This window comes from Orbicella faveolata, unplaced genomic scaffold, assembly GCF_042242905.1.
Source record: "Orbicella faveolata isolate gen_17 unplaced genomic scaffold, um_ofav_v1 contig_34, whole genome shotgun sequence".
Classification (NCBI taxonomy): Eukaryota; Metazoa; Cnidaria; class Anthozoa; order Scleractinia; family Merulinidae; genus Orbicella; species Orbicella faveolata.
In genome coordinates this window covers 21,500,052-21,518,796 of record NW_028301563.1, presented here as the reverse complement: position 1 = coordinate 21,518,796, position 18,745 = coordinate 21,500,052, and the positions used below count along the sequence as shown (strand labels likewise).

At 40.3% G+C, this 18,745-nt stretch overlaps 1 protein-coding gene and 1 pseudogene across 1 annotated transcript in view; one reads left to right on the top strand and one right to left on the bottom strand.

The window, feature by feature from the left end:
- LOC110044338 (ADAM 17-like protease) overlaps positions 1-18,745 on the bottom strand; it is a 69,652-nt gene that overhangs the window by 28,708 nt on the left and 22,199 nt on the right. Inside the window, exons 5-6 of the mRNA XM_089271601.1 lie at positions 17,816-17,913; positions 17,121-17,191 (exon numbers count right to left, since the gene is read on the bottom strand). Of these exons, the coding sequence (XP_089127727.1) occupies positions 17,121-17,191; positions 17,816-17,913 (169 nt within the window). The remainder of the gene's footprint in view (positions 1-17,120; positions 17,192-17,815; positions 17,914-18,745) is intronic.
- LOC149105259 (uncharacterized) lies at positions 2,405-3,149 on the top strand (annotated as a pseudogene).

Below are 18,745 nucleotides of genomic sequence, written 5' to 3'. Positions count from 1 at the left end.
ATTTCACTGAAGCTGAGCGAGATCATGATCGTTGCTTTGTAGCCCTAATGGAACGTTGCCTCCAAAAGAACATTAAACTAAACCCCACAAAACTGCAGTTCAAGTTACCAGAGGTGAAGTTTATGGGCAACATCATCACAGCAAATGGGATGAAAGCTGACCCTGACAAAGTCACTGCGATAACTACTATGCCCAAACCGAGAAACAGGGCAGCCCTCTTACGCTTTCTGGGAATGGCCAACTACCTATCGCCATACTGCTCAAATCTGAGTACCGTCATTAGACCCCTCACTGCCCTAACACAGAAAGATCTCCCATTCTCCTGGACAGAGGTTCAAGAAAGAGCATTCAATGATGCAAAGCAATTGATCGCCACTGCACCAATCCTCCAATACTATGATCTAGCGAAACCTGTGGTACTCCAAGTAGACGCCAGCAAAGAAGGCCTGGGGGGAGCGCTCCTCCAACCAAATGCTGACGGTAAACCCCAACCAGTCGCCTTTACCTCAAACAGCCTGAACAGCACAGAACAGCGCTACTCTCAACTCGAAAAGGAACATCTTGCCATCTGCAACACGTTTGGGAAATTTGATCATTGGCTATTTGGCAAGTCAGACATCACAGTGCACACCGACCACCAACCCCTAGAAACCATCTACAAGAAACCACTTCATAAGTCACCCGCACGTCTTCAGCGAATGCTAATGCGACTTCAGAGATATCAGTTTAGCCTACACTACAAGAAAGGTACAAGCCTTCATATAGCAGACACACTATCCTGCGCTGCTTTACCCACCCCAGTGCATGCAAATGTAACAGGGTTTGAAGTGTTCCGCCTTGAACTTGAACACTCCGAGAATGACCACAACCCCCGTCTCACAGATGTCACAGAAGAACTCCTCAAATCAGAAACCAAAAGGGATCAAACCCTGACTGATCTACAACAAACTATCATCTCTGGCTGGCCCGACGACAAACAACACCTGGCCACCAACCTCCGCCCTTTCTGGACCTTCAGAGAGGAACTAAGCATACACAATGGAATCATTTACAAAGGTCAGCAAGTCCTAGTTCCACAGTCCATGTACTCAACAATGCTTGGGAAAATACATGCGAACCACTTTGGAGCAGAGTCAAACATTCACATGGCCCGCGAAGTCCTATTCTGGCCAGGCATGAGGAAAGCCATTTCAGACATGTGCGACACCTGCAGTGTCTGTGCCCAGTACAGTAAAACTCTTACAAAAGAACCTATGAAGTCGTTACCAATCCCAATGCAGCCGTGGCAAATTGTGAGCCAAGATATCTTTAGCCATGAGCAGAAGGACTACCTGGTTACTGTCTGCCATTTCTCGGACTGGATAGAAGTCGACGAACTCCAGGACACCCTCTCTGCCACAGTAATAAACAAGACCAAGACCCACTTTGCGCGGTTTGGCATACCACAGATGTGCCATACTGACAATGGCTCACAATTCCCAAGCAAGGAATATGAGGACTTTGCCACACAATATGGATTCAAACACACTACCTCCTCACCATATCACCCTAGAGGCAATGGGAGAGCTGAAGCTGCCGTCAAAGTGGCCAAAACAGCACTGAAGAAATCCACTGACCTCCAGTCCGCACTGCTAAATTACAGGAACATGCTGCCCCAGGGACTCACATATTCACCTGCACAGCGTATGCTCTGTCGACGTACAAGGACAACACTGCCAACACCAAACCACCTCATCAAGCCTTCACCCGTGAACCTAGCTGTCGTCACTCAAGAGCTCACCTTGAAGCGAGCTGCGAGCAAACGCTACTACGACAGCTCACCAACCAAAGTACATCCCGAGCTTGCTGTTGGCTCAAGCGTTTATGCGAAACCTCCGCCTACACAGAGGGGTCATCCATGGATACAGGGAACTATCCTCTCCCAGGACAGACCCAGATCATACACCATTCAGACACCGAACAGCACCATCCGTAGAAACCGGGTTCATATCACGCCAACAGTTGAACAGTCTCCTCCACCAACACAGACCACCCCTCCGCCACTGATCCAGGAACCACCACCGGACAACGGCAACGTCACCATAACACCACAAGCAGAAGAAACTGTAGTTACATGTAACAATCATCCCCCAGCGCAGACACAACACGCAGAAACAGAGAGACTCTCAAAAAATGGGTCCACGAATCTTGCAACTCTAGCCAGCCAAGACAAACCTACAGAACCCATTCTAGGGAACACAAGAACAAGAACGAGGATCATCAAACCTCCTTCGAGGTTTGAAGACTATGAACTGACCTAGAGGTCTACATTGACTTACAGTTGCTTATTCTCTTAGGCCATTTATAGGGCCCATTGTTGTATTTTGTAAGAGACATTTCCTTTTTTTTTTATATAAGGGGGGAGATGTTGGGAACTAGTCCCGAGACCCCTCTCGGTCCCGGAATCCGGGACATAGATTGTGTATGTGAGGAGATCGCACATGGCAGAAATACAGTTTCTCTTGCTGTTAATACCTCGTCTGTTCCTTGCCTCTCGTGGCACGCAGCGCTAGACTGTCCTAGACATCCGCACACATTTCAAACCTACTGAAACCTTTCAGTACACGTATTTCTCTTCTTGTCACGCCCCCGGTGTGGCGAAGGGCTTCATCAAAGGGGAAGCCCTCAGACTTCTTAGAACTAACTCTTCAAAAGCGCTTTTTGAAGAAAGCATTAATAATTTCAAGTCGTGATTACGCGACAGAGGCTATCCAAACAACATAGTTGAAAAGACCCTCGCAGAAGTCAAATTCTTAGAGAGAAAATACGCGCTACAGGAAAAACAGAAGGTACGAAAAATCATATTGCCTTTCGTCAGAAAATACAACCCATTAGTGCAAAATCTCAAAACAATTTTAATGAGCAAATGGCATATCACTGAGAAACAACCCCTGCTTCGAGAGATTTTTCGGGAACCACCCATTATCTCTTACATAAGAGGCAGATCTCTAAAAGGTATACTCATTAGAGCAAAACTAATTACATACAACATCACGAAACCCGCAGGAGTCATGTCAGGCCTGTCACAGAAAGAAAAGAAAAAAAAGCAAGCAAACAACCTGTGTGTAACGGTAAACCCTTTAGATATGAGGGCATTACTTGTGCGTTAGCTAATATGGAAAATGGAAAACGGTAACAAACAAGTAAATGCTAAAAAAAATGAACACGTTTAAGCATAAACGTCTTATCTATAAAGATTTTCTGCACGTAACGGCAGCTAAATAAAGCGATAATGTAACTCTGAAATCAAGGGATGAATTTCTACTGTAATGTAATGTATGGTACCACAATAATGAGGTGAACAAACGTCCCTCAAACTGAATAGAAAATAAAGGATGTTATGGAAATATCGTCTATGGGAAAAAAAAAGATTTGATAGAATTTGGAACCAATGTCTGTCCCTGCAATTAATAAGCTTGTTTGAGGGGAGTTTTACAGTGTAAGTAAACTTTTGAGGGAAGGTTCATTCAAACTCTACGTAGAGCCTTACAGGCGTAAAGCAGTACAGCCGTAGAGGCGTAGCGAGGTAAATGCGTAAAAGTGGGTACAACTTTATACATGGAACGTAAATGCTTCGGCTGCAACTACAAGAACAATGGGATAAACGTAGCAGTAATTTCAAAACAAATACATTACCTGTTTCTACGACTCTACGGCTGTACCAAGTAGAACCGTAGAGGTTATACATTACAGATACTTAACAGTAAAATATCATGGAGAATGATATAGCTTGCATCTAATTAAGTACTCGAAAGAAAAATGGGCAATGTAACGCTGCGTTTCGAAAAACAATAAATGAACAGTCGTTGTAATTATACATGTAGCTTAGATAAATAAAATATTATGTTTTCGCTCTACATCTCTAATAAGCAATATAAAGCTATAAGGATATACCACTCAACGACTCTACGACTCTACGGCCTTACATGAGACTTTGAAACTTGCATATATAGTCAATATTAATAAAACTAAAGCGTACAGACATACAACGCTACGAAAACTTCTAAGGACAATTCAGTGTCCAAATTTGCGCCAGGTATATCTTTATGGGAGTATCTTGACCTTGAGCTAATCCAAGAGGCTTATTAATAGTCAAAGTAACGGTTGATTATTCTTGAATTGATCAGCACAAATGAGAAAAATTTAAAATTAAGTTACCATAAATAAGCATAAATTAACACTTCTCATTGAAAATTTGTAAGTTTGCAAAGCAAACTAATAAGAACTTCATAAAACTAATAATATCAGAGTACACATTGGTCATTGCTTTTACAAGTTTGGTGGCTCCTAAAAGAGCCGTTTTTAGTGTGAAGTACTATTGGGGTTAGAAAATTGGAAATGGTCCTTCAAGTAAACAAAATGCTAGTTCCTGATCGAAAAAGAGGCCTTCAGATATCAATATTTTCGTCAGCTGGACACAATATGATGACATACTAAAAGACGGTAACTGATTAGAAGTTTGTTAAACTTTTCATTGTTAACTCCTTAACTTCATGTAGGGATAGCTGGGGGAGCAAATGTGACCCTCCACAGGAAAACAGGGATAAAGGTGATAGCACACTCACAACACGCTTCCACTTGGAAATGAAAGAATTTGACTTTAGCACGCTTAAAGTGTGTTCAGGAGCACACTTCATTAGTAAACTCTTTAGTTTGGTTGGACACACTAGGAACAATAAGCGTGCACACACTAACAATGCAGTCAAACAAAGAAGCATGTTAAACTTCGAAAACAAAAGATGGCGTGCCACAACACGCTTTAGTGTGTGAAATAGCACAGCAAGCTTAAAGGGCTATACTTTCAAATACTGTGCTGAAAGAGTTTTGGGCAAAGAGAACATTGGCGAACATTGCGGTTGCTCATCGATCAACACAATTACTTACCGTTTATTTACCGCAATCGCAATTGAAATGAAGTGTGTCGGTCAAGTGTGTGTAAAAAATAACAGTACTGCAATTTCCCGGATTTGATTGCAACTCGTCCTTGTATTTGTTGCTGTGTTGCTGTTTCGACAGAAGGTGAGATTCAGTTGTCATGTTTATCTGTCTTGTGAAGCACAATTCTTGCTGCCACTACAATTAAAAAGAAAATTATAAACATTGAACAGTAAATCTGACCTCTCATGAGAAAAACCGTTCGCTTGCCATGTGTTATCCGTTCAAGATAGGATGCTGTTCGAACGGTTGCTGCTATCTGTTCACGACAAGGGGAATCCAATCAGATTCAGCTTTTCGTGACGCTTTACATTTGCACAATGTTCAAATCAAAACAAACAATTCCACATACAAAGGTCACGGTTTTGTCACAGAATCTTTCTTTGTTGGCGTTATTGCTTGGCAGATGTCAAGATGTTTGTTGTTCTTTTCACGTTTGCTACACAGAAATCAACGAACAAGATGCCAAAACAAAACAACTTGCTTTTACACGCTTTTGGACTCCGGGACGTCAATTCGTGCCATTTCGCAGTCTGCTTCGTTTCCATCTAGCCGAAAAGGAAAAATTGATTGTGAACCCCCAGTATCTATGAATTCAGAACTAACTGAAAAAAGTTACTGTTACAAAACGGATGAAAATAAATTATGAACCAACAAGAAGATCTGTTAGATCTTATAACCGCGCTTTAAAAATGAAACAGTTCGCTTAGCACTACCGTCGGAACGCAGTGCACATTCCAAAGCAGTCATTGATGATTCTTTTCTTACTGTAGACATCACATCACTTGATGAACACAAACTGTATCATTGCACCATCAGTGGTAGCCGTTGACAAATCTCCGATCACGTAATGGTCTTAATCTAGAACTTTCTTCGGGATATGTATGGGCATGAACGATATGAACGACACAATAATAACACTATTAACAGCTTTCTTTCTTAAAAGTCATGATTAAATTTAATTGGTGTTTTCCACGAGTAAAGGGCTAGCAAAGTAGTCACACAAGTCATATAAAAAAACCCTATCCCGACCGATGTATCGATTTTGGTCACTCCAGTGACCACAGATTAAAAACATGACAGAAAATTGGCGTTACTTTTGATTCTCACCAAATTTGTCATATCCCCGAGTCTTATGACACACTAAGTGTGCTGTGTTAGCGTGTTGTGAGTGTGCTATCACCTTTATCCCTGTTTTCCCGTGGAGGGTCACAAATGAACTCCTTGCAGGGTAGGTGAGGAAAATGGCCCTTTGAAAATACTGAGAAACTTCCTCTTTCTCACTCCTTAGAGATTTCTTTGGTGCCTATTGTGTTTTGGTCCTTTGCATATTCTAGGGGTGCTAAGTGCTTTGTGAACTGTATCTATAATTTAAGTCAGCTTTTGAATTTAATGTTTACCGGTATTACGTAGGAACGACAGATACGAGGGTAGGATTTACAAGTTTATTGACAAAAATAGCAGAGACAATAACAACGGGAACAAGTGACACAAGGGTTATTGAGAATATAGCATTTGAACTAAACCAGTGCTTGACTTGAGAACTTGTGTATAGTTCAGAATAAACCAACTGAATCAACTGAATTTGCTGAACAAATGGTTGCCAATTTATTACAGATTTGAGGAAACTGCAGGAATAACTCTAAACCAAATAAGACTAGGGAGTGTATTTGTTGCCCACGAATACAGGATTTACCTAAGGGAACTACAATCGTGGACAAAAGTCCTTGGGACACTTATGTAATGTAACAAATTATCTGTGTTTTAGAACTGAAGTTTGGAAAAAAACGCTGCTATATCCTTTAAAAACACGCTGCTGTCACCCCTCCCCAGCCAACACAATATCAAAAATCGGGTAAAATTGCAGGTACTAGTTTTCAACATTGTATGAGGGGTAGGGGGGGGGGGGGGGAGGTTAGGCAGGTGAAGTTGTATTTGCATCTGGTGTGTGCCCAAAAGCACCAAAAGTGCAAATTTGTCCCAAGACTTTTGTCCATGATTGTAGGAGGTAACTTCTCCTACACAGCAGGATTTAGCTAAGAGAAGTGTGTGGGAATGAGTCACCAACACATTCCAAAATAAGGTGTGTAAGGAAACCAAACTAACATAGCAAAATAACCCAAATAGTAAGAAGAATAATAGATCGTTTTCACATGATGTCATCAAATTCCAAAATCCAAAACTAAAGAGCCACGAAAATTGTTATCCTCATAAGGCATAAGGGGATCTAAATTTACATCGGTTTACAACTTTTCAGCTCAATAGCATGCTTGTTTTGGAAACCAGCGCCGTTTGAAGTTCAGAGCTATGGCGGTGCGTGACATACTGCTTCGATCGCGTTCGTGCAAAAATACACACTTATCTACTGATTTTTAGCCTTTTTAGGAGTTAAAGTGTTAGGAAAAGTGCTTGTGTAAATGGTTGTTGTTTCAGTTCAGATAATCAGTCGCCTAGATTTCCAAAGTAAGTTCCAGATGCTTGCACTATTTTCTGGCCGCCATGTTGGTGGAGCACAGAGCTCCACCAACATGGCGGCTCCATACTGGGCTCTGTAAATTTGCGCAAAATGTTTGGACGAATATTTATAGTTTGGGAAAACGCAGAGACCCAAAACTTGGAGAAGTGTCTTCTTTACCTGTTTCCTACAATTATGAAAATTTCTTGACTTATCCTCTGAATAGTTTTCGATTTATTTTTTCGTTGCGTGACAGTGAAAACCATCTATAGCACAACACTCATAAAAATTAGAACTGAAAGTGAACTAAAGTGACTTTGTCAGATTCCCTCCTACTTTTGCTTGCTATGACCTCATGCAAGTAGAAATGCAACAGAACAAATTAATGCTGCCTTACAAGTACACATAACGTTATTAAAGGTAAAGTAAAGTCAGTTATTGATTGTTCCTGGCTGAGGATAAGGGTTTGCATGTTGTTCCTTGTTAAGCCTTGCAGAACAACACAGGGGTGGTCTTTCTGGCTCTGCAACTAGAATTGGTATGGGGTTCTGAGGGGTTCTGAAAGCAATGAAGATATCATCAGATTTATCCAAAGAGTTGCCAAAACTTTCACTGGGTGGGGCTCTGTTAATCCTTGGGGGACGCCAGCAAACTCTTGTTGGAAACTGTGGTGATAACCTTGGCTTGGGTTTCAGGCAGACTTGCAATTCAGAACGATTGACAGTTCTGCTAAGTTCTTGACCATCGTTGTCCGGTTTGACACTTCTGTGTCGGTCAAACTGCTGCTTTCGCAGTGTAGCTTCTGATCTAAGCTTGTCTCGTGCTGGCTGATGAGCATCATGTAAACAATTCTGGTGAAGGGTAAGCCACTCTCCATCATTACCTGCTGGATCTTCTAGTCCATAAGGAAGAAGGAGATCAACAGGCAGCCAAACAACAGATAGTGTGGGAAATATCCTGTAGAGGAATGTGGTGTTGCATTGTATGCGTAACACAGTTCCTTTGGGTGATCAGGCCACTTCCTCTTCTTCTCAGGTGGTAGGGTGCGTAGAAGGTCATGAAGGATGCGATTGAACTGCACACGCTGTCCATTTCCTTCAGGGTGGTACTGTGAACTTTGGGATTCCTTAATACCATACATCTGGCACGTTTCTTTGACCAATTCAGCCTAAAAACGTCTACCTTGATCAGAATGAATTCTCCTAGGCACACCATACCGCTGGCTCAAGTACGGTGAAGTCCATTGCTAGTACTTCCCGGGGTTTGGATGCAATGGTGCTGGTCACTGGGGTCTTGACAGTTAAGTAGGGTCTTTTGCTACAACACAACGCTCACATTCTGACAGGTACTTTTTCACATCGTTGTGCAATCCAGGCCACCAGTAATGTTCAATTTCCAGCTGCTCTGTCTTTTCCAATCCTTGATGGCCACATTGGTTATGGACACCCTTGAAAAGTTCGGCATGGAGACTAGCAGGAAGGAGCAGCTGTTGGTGCTTGTTACCATGGTTGTCAGCATTACTGCGGTAGAGGACTCCCTTCATCCCTGCAATATGGTGCCATTGGTTCAAGAGCTGTTTCGCTTCACGTGTTTGAGCTTTCATCTCTCTAGCTGAAAGCTTACAACTAATGTTACGGAAGTGTATCAGACACTTTATGGTAGGGTCCACCATTTGCAACCTGGCTAACTGGTTTGTGTCCCACCATGGTAATGGACTGGTACTGGGGAGAGGGCCTATTGTTGGCTGCTCCAGTGCTGACTGGAATAATTGCTCTCGCAGAGACTCAGGTACAGCAGTGGTATTGAGGGAAGATGCCAAGGCTGCTTCTACTTGGCCAATGTCACCCTTCATGCTTCTCCCAGTTAAGGCGGCTGAATTCATCAGCATTCATGTTCTGCTTTCCTGCATGGTACTTGATGTTGTAATTGAAATTAGCTAGTTTGGACGCCCATTGCTGCTCAACAGCCTTTAGCTTGCTCTTTGACTGCAGGTAAGTCAGGGGGTTGTTGTCTGTCATCACTAAGAAGGTAGAGGATATCAGGTACTCTCAGATCTTTTCTGGCTGGTAGACAAATGCTTGAGGCTGTCAAATGCTTCCTGGCATTCTTGGTTCCAATCGTTCTCAACGGGTTTGTTTCTCTGTCTACCATGCTTGCCACCTTCATACAGCTTTGAGACCAGCTCGTGCAGTGGTTTTGCTCATTGAGCAAAATGCGGGACAAATCTGCGGTAGTACATGTATGAGGCAAAGCCCAGGAAGGATCTCAGACCCTTAAGAGTACTTGGCTTGGGCCAGTTTTTCACCACCTCTGTCTTGTCAGGATCAGTGGCAGGAAGGCTTGGACCAGTTTTTCACTACCTCTGTCTTGTCAGGATCAGTGGCGACGCCATCAGCAGATACCACGTGTCTCAGGTAGCTAACTTTTGGACAGAGGAACTGACACTTCTTAGGCTTGAGCTTTAAGTCCATGTTCACGCAATTTCTTCAATATGATTTCCAACTGCCTGAGGTGCTCTGGGATGTCTTGGCTGAAGACAATGATGTTGTCTAAGTACACGATCAAGATGTGCAACACTTCATCCCTGAAGACAGTCTGCATCAGTCTTTGGGGCTCCCGTTAGACCAAATGGCATCTGGTTGTACTCGAACAGACCAAAGGGTGTACTGAACGCTGTCTTGTGCCTATCAGCCGGGTTGACTTCTAACTGGTTGTACGCAGAGGCCAGATCCATGGTTGAAAAGTACTTAGCTCCTCCTAGTACATCCAGACTCTCATCAATTCTCGCCTTGGTATTCAGGAGGTGGCAGTCCACGCACATACGCAGGGCACCATTCTTTTGCCAGACTAGCACAATAGGGGAGGCGTAACCTTTTCTGGCTTGGTGCAATTACTCCTTTGTTGAGTAGCTATGGCATGTGCTGCTTGACCTCCATCCGGTGATTCAGCGGGATCCGTCCATGATGCTGGGCTACTGAGATATCATCACTGGTAGGGATACTGTGCTGATAGGTCGTAGTATGGCCTAGATCCTCTCCATCTCTGGCAAATACGTCTGCATAAGAGGTGAAGATTCTTAGTGCCTCTTGCTTCTCAGCTGGAGTTCCAGGAAAGTCTGTTAAGGTGATTCCAGCAGGGAGATCTTGCTCTCTGTGGAGGGTTGCAGGTTGGACAGGCTCTGGTGATGGAAATTCCTGGCTCTCTGCTCCCAGGGGACATGATATGATCATCTTGTTACACTTGTTAAGCTCTAACTGGTTTCCACTGGTCAATGCAACTACACTATGTACTGTACCGAGGCGTCTTCGTGGCTTAAGCCAAACATCTGAGGTCAGATTCACTACTTGGATGTGGAAACACATCTTGGAGGCATTGACCAGGGTATTGGCAACCTGGATGTTACCTGGTACTGGCACACTGAGTGGTTCGACCATGGCAGTAGGACCACAGGCTGGACCAGTGACAGCTACACTTGCTACTGAGTTTGAGGGAATCATGACGGGGTAGCTTCCAGCTCCCCAACTAAACCAGAGGCACAGGTTTCTGACATCCTGGACTCAATATCAGTCCTTTGTTGAGCAGGGCAACACACTTGTGGATCTGCACTAGAACATTGGTTCCAAGGAGTCCACGTACATCCTTTCTCTGTTGGGAAGTGGCTGGGGTATATTTTAGGACAAGTACCCCGCAGTTCGGTACTTGCACCCTATCAACCTCTAATAAAGAGATCGCTTCAGTGTGCAAGAGGTGGCAATAAGCTATCTCTAGAATGCCTTCTACCCATTTCAATAATAAGATCTGGTACATACCTTTCATATGGGAGTGAGTTTCACTTGTAAATTCATTGTCTTGCAATCAAACGCATTAATAAATAAACATATTTCTTTTCTTTTTTCACCTACTGTCCTGTCTTGCTTTGCCTGTCCAGGCTAGACAATCAACCACTGAGGTGTTTCTATAGATTTCCTGAATTTTCTTCCCCGATGTCTTCCCCATGGGCAGAAATCTTATAACTATATATAATGCTCACATTTAGCTCCTGTATGAGAAAATACACCACTTGCCAACATTAACTTGAAGAATAACAAGCAACCATGTTAAACAAACACAGTGGTTGCTATATTTTTGAAAACAAGAGTGGAATTGCTATAACACCATGTAAGGAACGCATGACTGACAGAAGCAAATCGGCAAATGCTCACAGGAGTTTTGATTCGAGGGTTGTGTATCAATGAAATCAGTGGTAAAAAGTTTGAAATGGTAAGGAAGAAGCATTAAGAAGACTCAACCGATGGTTAAGAGGGCGACAATAACTTAGAAGCAATGATATCGTCCTTTGGGTTGCAAGAAGGTCTGAATCAAAAGTCTTCCTGAATACACATGGAATACATGTCAAACCAAGTGGACAAGTTTAAAATGAACTTCAGATCTCAAGGCCTACGGTATGGAAATATCTCTAGTTCAACCAAAATTAGCATATTAAATTAGCATTCTCTTCTAGAGGAATTGTTTTCAATTGGTGTTATTTATATAAATATTTCAGCCGACTTTTGTGTTCTCAACAGATGGACAACAACATGCATTTGGATAGCACAAATATACTTTTGGAGAATGCTTACTTGTATATGCAAGTCACTATTTTTCATGAACACAATCTTTATGTCATTCTTCTATTTATAATTATTATGTAGAGCTTTCTGAATTCACACTTTCCATTCAGAACCGCTTGTTGTTCATAAGCATAAGCTTACATTTCTTGCCATGAAACAGCACTAAACCTTCATTAAAAAATCTCTTAGCCAGTTCAAGGTTGCCATTCTAGAGCAGCTAAATGTCACTCAGCAGGGAATCTCCATTCTGCCACAAAGCTGTTTCTATTGTCGCACTGAGCTGTGAGGTCAAAGAAAGCTTTGAAAGCTGCCTGTAACCAGCACTCAATCTCCTGGTGAAATTCATGGCTACTAAACCGATTGAGCCTCAATGCCAAGCAAGCTGAAGAAACTTATACCAAAAATGATTTTTAAACACAAACTAAAACAGTTTTTTCTTGACCATTTTTAACCTTAGTTAGTAGTAGTATTTTTAATCGTAGTTGTAGTTTTAAACCTTAGTTTTAGTCTCAAGTTTTTAGCTTTTATTACTTCTGTATTTTAGACATTTAATGTACATTTTAGACTTTTATTTTTTAGAGGACAATCCTGAAAACCACCTCTAAGTGATTGGAGGTCTCCTCTTAAAATAGTGTCATTGTCAGAGAAAACTGGGCGGTACCAAAAGATTGAGGTTGGCCGTTTACCTTCGTCTTTTCACAGTACAAAAGCTATCCGAAAAGATTAACAACCATGACATTTGCCAAGGTAGGCGTTCATTTTTGTTTGAGATATCACCACATCATGATTTTGGGCTCTCAAGCAGTCGAGAATGGCCAAAATTTCAGGCAACTTTAGGTGAGCCTAAAAGATACTTCGTACAAATTCCGGAAACTCTTATTTTCGTGCAATAATATTTGTCCCTTTATTAGTTGACTGAGATATATTTGAGGTCTTTCACTTTAATTCGACAGATTTTACGAGGTGCCAAATATCGCCACCGAATCAGTTATGAGAGTGACTCAAATTTTAGCCATTTTCAGCGAGTCGTTTTTCAAAAGTGCAGCAGTTTATTTCCACAGAAAAACAATTTTGCGATAGTCTCTTGCACTGTTATCAATATCCAGTTTAGTTAAAATTGGTATCTACAGGCAAATCGGAGTAATTGGTCTCACAAAGTCCAAAAAAAATCATTTTTCAGAAATATTTCCCGCCAAATATTTAGCAAAGAAAACACCTTATTCCGACTTTCTGTGAGAATTTTTAAGCTGTGACATCATTGTTAACCTAAGTAAACATTTCAAACTCGCCAAATCCTTACCACTGCCTGGGCTAAATTTTCCTGCGAAAATCTATTTTTAACATCACACTGCATGGAAAAACAAAGTGGATCCTCAGTTCAATGATCTTTTTTGCTGTTCTGTAGAACAAACTTCAAGTTAATAGTGAGCGAACCTTTACCCTAAATTTAATTTTGGGACTTCTGTAAACCCTCTTGTTTACATCTATTTCTCGTTTTCGAAAGGTGTGATGCGTTACAGATTCAAAGGTCTGACGACTGGACTTTGAAATGTCAATCTTACTTAAAGGCTTCTCCTTGTTTTTGAAAACATTAACTGTTCTTTCGGATCAGAAAAATCGCTTGGCAAGACATCAGAGGTGGTGTCTATTTGGCACAGCCAAATGTAAACAATGAGGAAATACAGGTTACGACAAAACTTCGCTGCTATCCGGCCTATGAAATGATCATAAAGGACAGACGTCTAGAATAAACATCTCAATACGTGTAATCGTTGCTCGGCCAGGATTCCCAGCGGAAATCTTCCTTGCCTTCATTGTTGTCATCTGTATTGTTGCAGGTTTGAACGCCGTCTTGTTTTCCACCTCATTTCCTCCCCCTATTACCTCGTGCACGCAATTGGTGCCGCAGGTTACTAGTACACCGTGTTGGTTTCCACTCTGAAACGTTTACTTTCAACAAAAGTAAGTTAATGTTGCTGTTGTCAATACCACCACAAAACCTCCTCAATGCAACAAAATTACATCCAAATTAGTATTGATAATTTCTTTCTAATTTTACTGCTGTTAAAGACAACCAGGAGACAACTATTTAAAGTTTGTAGGGAACGAGATTACATGTTTGTGATCCATGAACGTAAATTGAATTACATTTTGCACGCAACTGAGTTGCTCTGAAGATTAATTGCGATAGTTTTGAGGTGGTTTATATAAAAAAAAAATATTGCAGAGGCAAATTAATTTTCATTAACCCGGCCAAAATGTAGTTGTATCCGTGTTAAGAGAAATGGGATGGAAACAAAAGAATATCTACAAAAACAAGATGGTTCAAATAATCTGAATGTCAAAAATAAAAATAAATGATGAAATGGACTGTTGTAAAAGAAACAATATTTGTCCAGACAGTAGTGTGTATATCCTTCTTACCCCATTCAAGGAAGGTGCAGAGGTGGAACTATGAGGCCGTGAAGGAGTACCATTGCATAGTGGCAACGGAGAAGGGACTCCCCCCCTCCATCTCACCACCACTCACACGCTGTTTGCAAGAAGGTGGAAGAAAAATCTGCTGTCCTAGACAACATTTCAATTTGATTTAGTTTTCCGAGAACTCATTAAATAAAGTTGCTTTTATTTTTGACATTTACTTGTAAACCAGCTGAGTGGGTTGCAAAATTGAAAACTCAGACCCACTGAACTGAGACCCTCCAAAACGAAAACTCAGACCCGAAAAAGTCAGACTCTCTGTGCGTCTCGAAAACTCAAACTCGAAAAATATCACAACTTTTTTTCGCAGTGTGTTTACTGCCGATTGCTTCAAGACATCTTATTTGCTGTTCGTCCATACAATGTCATAGGCAAAATCTGCAGAGAGAGGGAAAAAAAAAAAAGCCCAGGGTGGTAGATTCCTCTGCTCGGATCACGAAAATAATACCCAGCATTCATATGTTTTTTTTGGTTGCTTTATAAGTATAAACCAAATTGATGAAATTTATTTTATACTTAAAAGCCATTTAAATTCCAAGATTAGTGACAATGGCTTGAGGTGCATTGTGTGACAGCTTCGGATATTATATACTACGGATCCTTATGCTTCGATTAATTATGCTAAATTAAGAGGAGTTTTCCGGGTCTGGGTTTTCGAGACACCTTAAGACACCTTTGAATCAGCAAAAAATTATCTCAAGCTTCATAGCAAGTGGTCGTAAGTCAATTCCATGCATGAGGTAATAAAGGAAGGAAATGAAATGGAAAACAAGACAGTGTACAAACCTGCGACAATACAAATGACAATGATAGCAAGAAAGATTTCCACTGGCAATTCTGCAGACCTAGCGACAATTTCACGTATTGAGATGCTTATTCCAGTTGTCTGTCCTTTTTGATCATTACGTAGGCCGGAGAGCAATGAAGTTTTGTCATAACCTGTATTTCCTCATTGTTTACATTCGGCTGCACCAAATAGACGCCACCTCTGACGTCTTTACTCGACCCTCTTGTTTGCACGCTAATAATTGAAGAAAAAAACTGACCTGCCACCCGCAATGCTTGGCGATTTTTCTGATCTGAAAGAATAGTTAATGTTTTCAAAAACAAGGAGGAACATTTAGGTAATATCGACATTTTGAAGTCTTACCTTTAAATCTGTAACGCATCATGCCATCTGAAAACGAGAAATAGATGTAAACAAAGGGTTTGCCGAGGTCCCAAAATTAAATTTAGGGTAAAGGTTCACTCACTATTAACTTAGTTTGTTCTACACAACAGCAACAAAGACCATCAAACTAAGGATTTACTTTGTTTTTCCATGCAGCGTGACGTTAAAAATAGAATTTTCACCGGAAAGTTTAGCCTAGACGGTAAGGATTTGGTGAGTTTGAAATGTTTACTTAGGTTAACAACAATGTCACAGCTTAAACATTCTCTTCTGCAGTCCAGCTAACTATTTTTTTGCAGATCTTTCATTAAATCATGAATAACAATTGCAGAAAGTCGGAATGAGGTGATATTTTTCACTAAATATTTGGCGGGAAATATTTCTGAATAATGATTTTTTTTGGACTTTGCGAGACCAATTACTCTGATTTGCTTGTAGATACCAATTTTAACTCAACCAGATATTAATAACAATGCAAGAGACTATCACAAAATTGTTTTTCTGTGGAAATAAACTCCCGCACTTTTGAAAAACGACTCGCTGAAAATGGCTAAAATTCGGGTCATGCTAATTAACAATTTGGCAGCGATATTTGGCACCTCGTAAAAACCGTCGAATTAAAGTGAAAGACCTCAAATATATCTCAGTCAACTAATAAAGGGACAAATATTATCACACAAAAATAAGAGTTTCTGGAATTTGTACGAAGTATCTTTTACACTTACCTAAAGTTGCCTGAAATTTCAGCCGCTTTTGACCGCTTGAGAGCCCAAAATCATGATGTGGTGACATCTCAAAGAAAAACAAACACCTACCTCGGCAAATGTCAAGGTTGTTACTCTTTTCAGGTAGCTTTTGCACAGTGAAAACATGAAGGTGAACGGCCGACCTCGATCTTTGGTACTGCCCGGTTTTCTCTGACAATGACACTTAATTTAATATATTATTATCATTATTATTATAAGCTATGAACAATGAGTGAAAGCATTCTTGTTGTATGAAAAATTCTATTGAAAATCTGACAGGACTGAAAAAAATCCTTGTTGAAAAATACTAGAGAAAGATCAAACATATGTCAATGTTGGTAAACATCATGTCCATACACTTAGCTTGTAGAACTAAACTTATAGGAACTGTTAAGGATTTCAGTTTGAAGCATTCTCTGTTGTTTACGTGGGTTTACATTCAACAAATCAAGAAATGTATATGTAAAGAATCTTTCTCAAGACTCCACTTGAGAATTATTTTGATGTCTTTCCAAAAACCTTTTTCCGAAATTTGAGTTGCTAAACTTAGGGCATAGCTTATCTGCGAGTGCGGCTTATCCGCCGGTGTTCATGGTAATAACCATTAATACTTTCTTATTTTAGAGACAATGAAATCACATTACGAATTCAGGCAAAATAACAAGCTATTTCTTCTAACTCACCCTTGCCATCCTTTGTATAAAGCACAGGAGAATGATGAGAATCATGACCACAAAAACTATATTGTTTCTTCCTGAAATCATATTGCAAAAAGACGTAAGTATGAAAGAATACTATGAAATCAATGTAATCATTTTTATCGAAAGTTATAAATCAAACTTGCATTAATTTTAATTTTTGTAAATCATTCATTTAAAATCCATAAAGAATGAGGTATCACACAGTGTTATCAGCAAACACAAATTGCAGACCCAGACCTGTCTCATGTAACCTATCTCATCATTAATTTTTTCTGCTCATTGATCCACAGTCACTTTTAGTGGTTATTCATTATCATTAATATAAAATATACAGTTGGACCCAGCTAATTTGAACACCGTAATGTTATAATTTCTAGTTCCCCATTATTCCAAAACCATTTGCCATGGATTTGCTGTTCAGTCATTTACTATTGGCTATTTCAAACTATTTTCTTTTCCCCCAGGAGTTTGAAACAGCAGAGTTCAACTGTACCTTATTCAATTTGTAAAATGTAACTTCAGAAGTATTCTGAGCACTATTAACGGTACCTTCCAGACCAAAATTATCATAAATCAGGACATGATGGGGTTTATTTCCAGGAAAGAAAGAAACATCATTAGTCAGAAATTGTGTTAAATACAACATCATGCACAAGTAGGTTATTGAATCTACTCACTTAGGATCACCTTGAGGATTTGTTAAATTAGATTTGACATCAGAATGTCGGTATGAAATCATATGTTGATTCCCAGACTCAATGTGCCGCCAAGCTGGCTGCAAAATATCATGTCAAGAAAAAAAGTAAAATTGTTAGGCCTGTAGCAATGCATACACAGTAATAACTTGTGTCAATAGCTGTCACAAAAGGTAATTTTCATTTGAGTTTCTGTGGCAAATTTTTCATGATCCAGGAGGTACTGAGTAAATTATGGACAAAAATGGGGAGTGGCATAAATATGCTTGTAAATAGCAGGTTGAAAGATTTTGCCCCAATCTTTAAATGTTATCATAGGTGTATGGGCACCTTTGATTTAAGAAGAGGGTGACCTTCTTGCCTGCAAAATTACACAATGCCCCAATAAGGAACACAAAGGCAATCAAAAAACACAGTAAGAACAAAAACATTTTCACGTTTTCACAATTCTCACGTCTAATGAAACTGTTATACATCTAATCCCAAAAATAGATATTTTGATGCCCCACATACTCCAGGACCTTGATCTACAGCCTACACAATCTGGCAAAATTAGAAACTAAAAAAGAAAAAGCTATTTCTTCCTTGTTTGTAAACTTCAAGAAAAATACATGTATTCAATAATAAAAATTAACAAAAACTGCTCTTTGTGGAGCCACTCAAAACAGTACTTTTCTCTTTGATTCTTTTGTCATTGTTTTATTTATGGAAGATTGGGAATGAAAATGACCTCTACATGGTGGATTTCCATGATACTGATATTTGGCTTTTCCAGAAAACCTGGATCCCTCACATCATAATTTGACTTAAAGGCAATTGTCAGAGAAGTAGCCTACAAACTTCGCAATCTTTTGGAGTGATTTTCCCCATGTGCTGTTGCCTGAATCATATTAAGTGTTTTGCCCAAAAAAT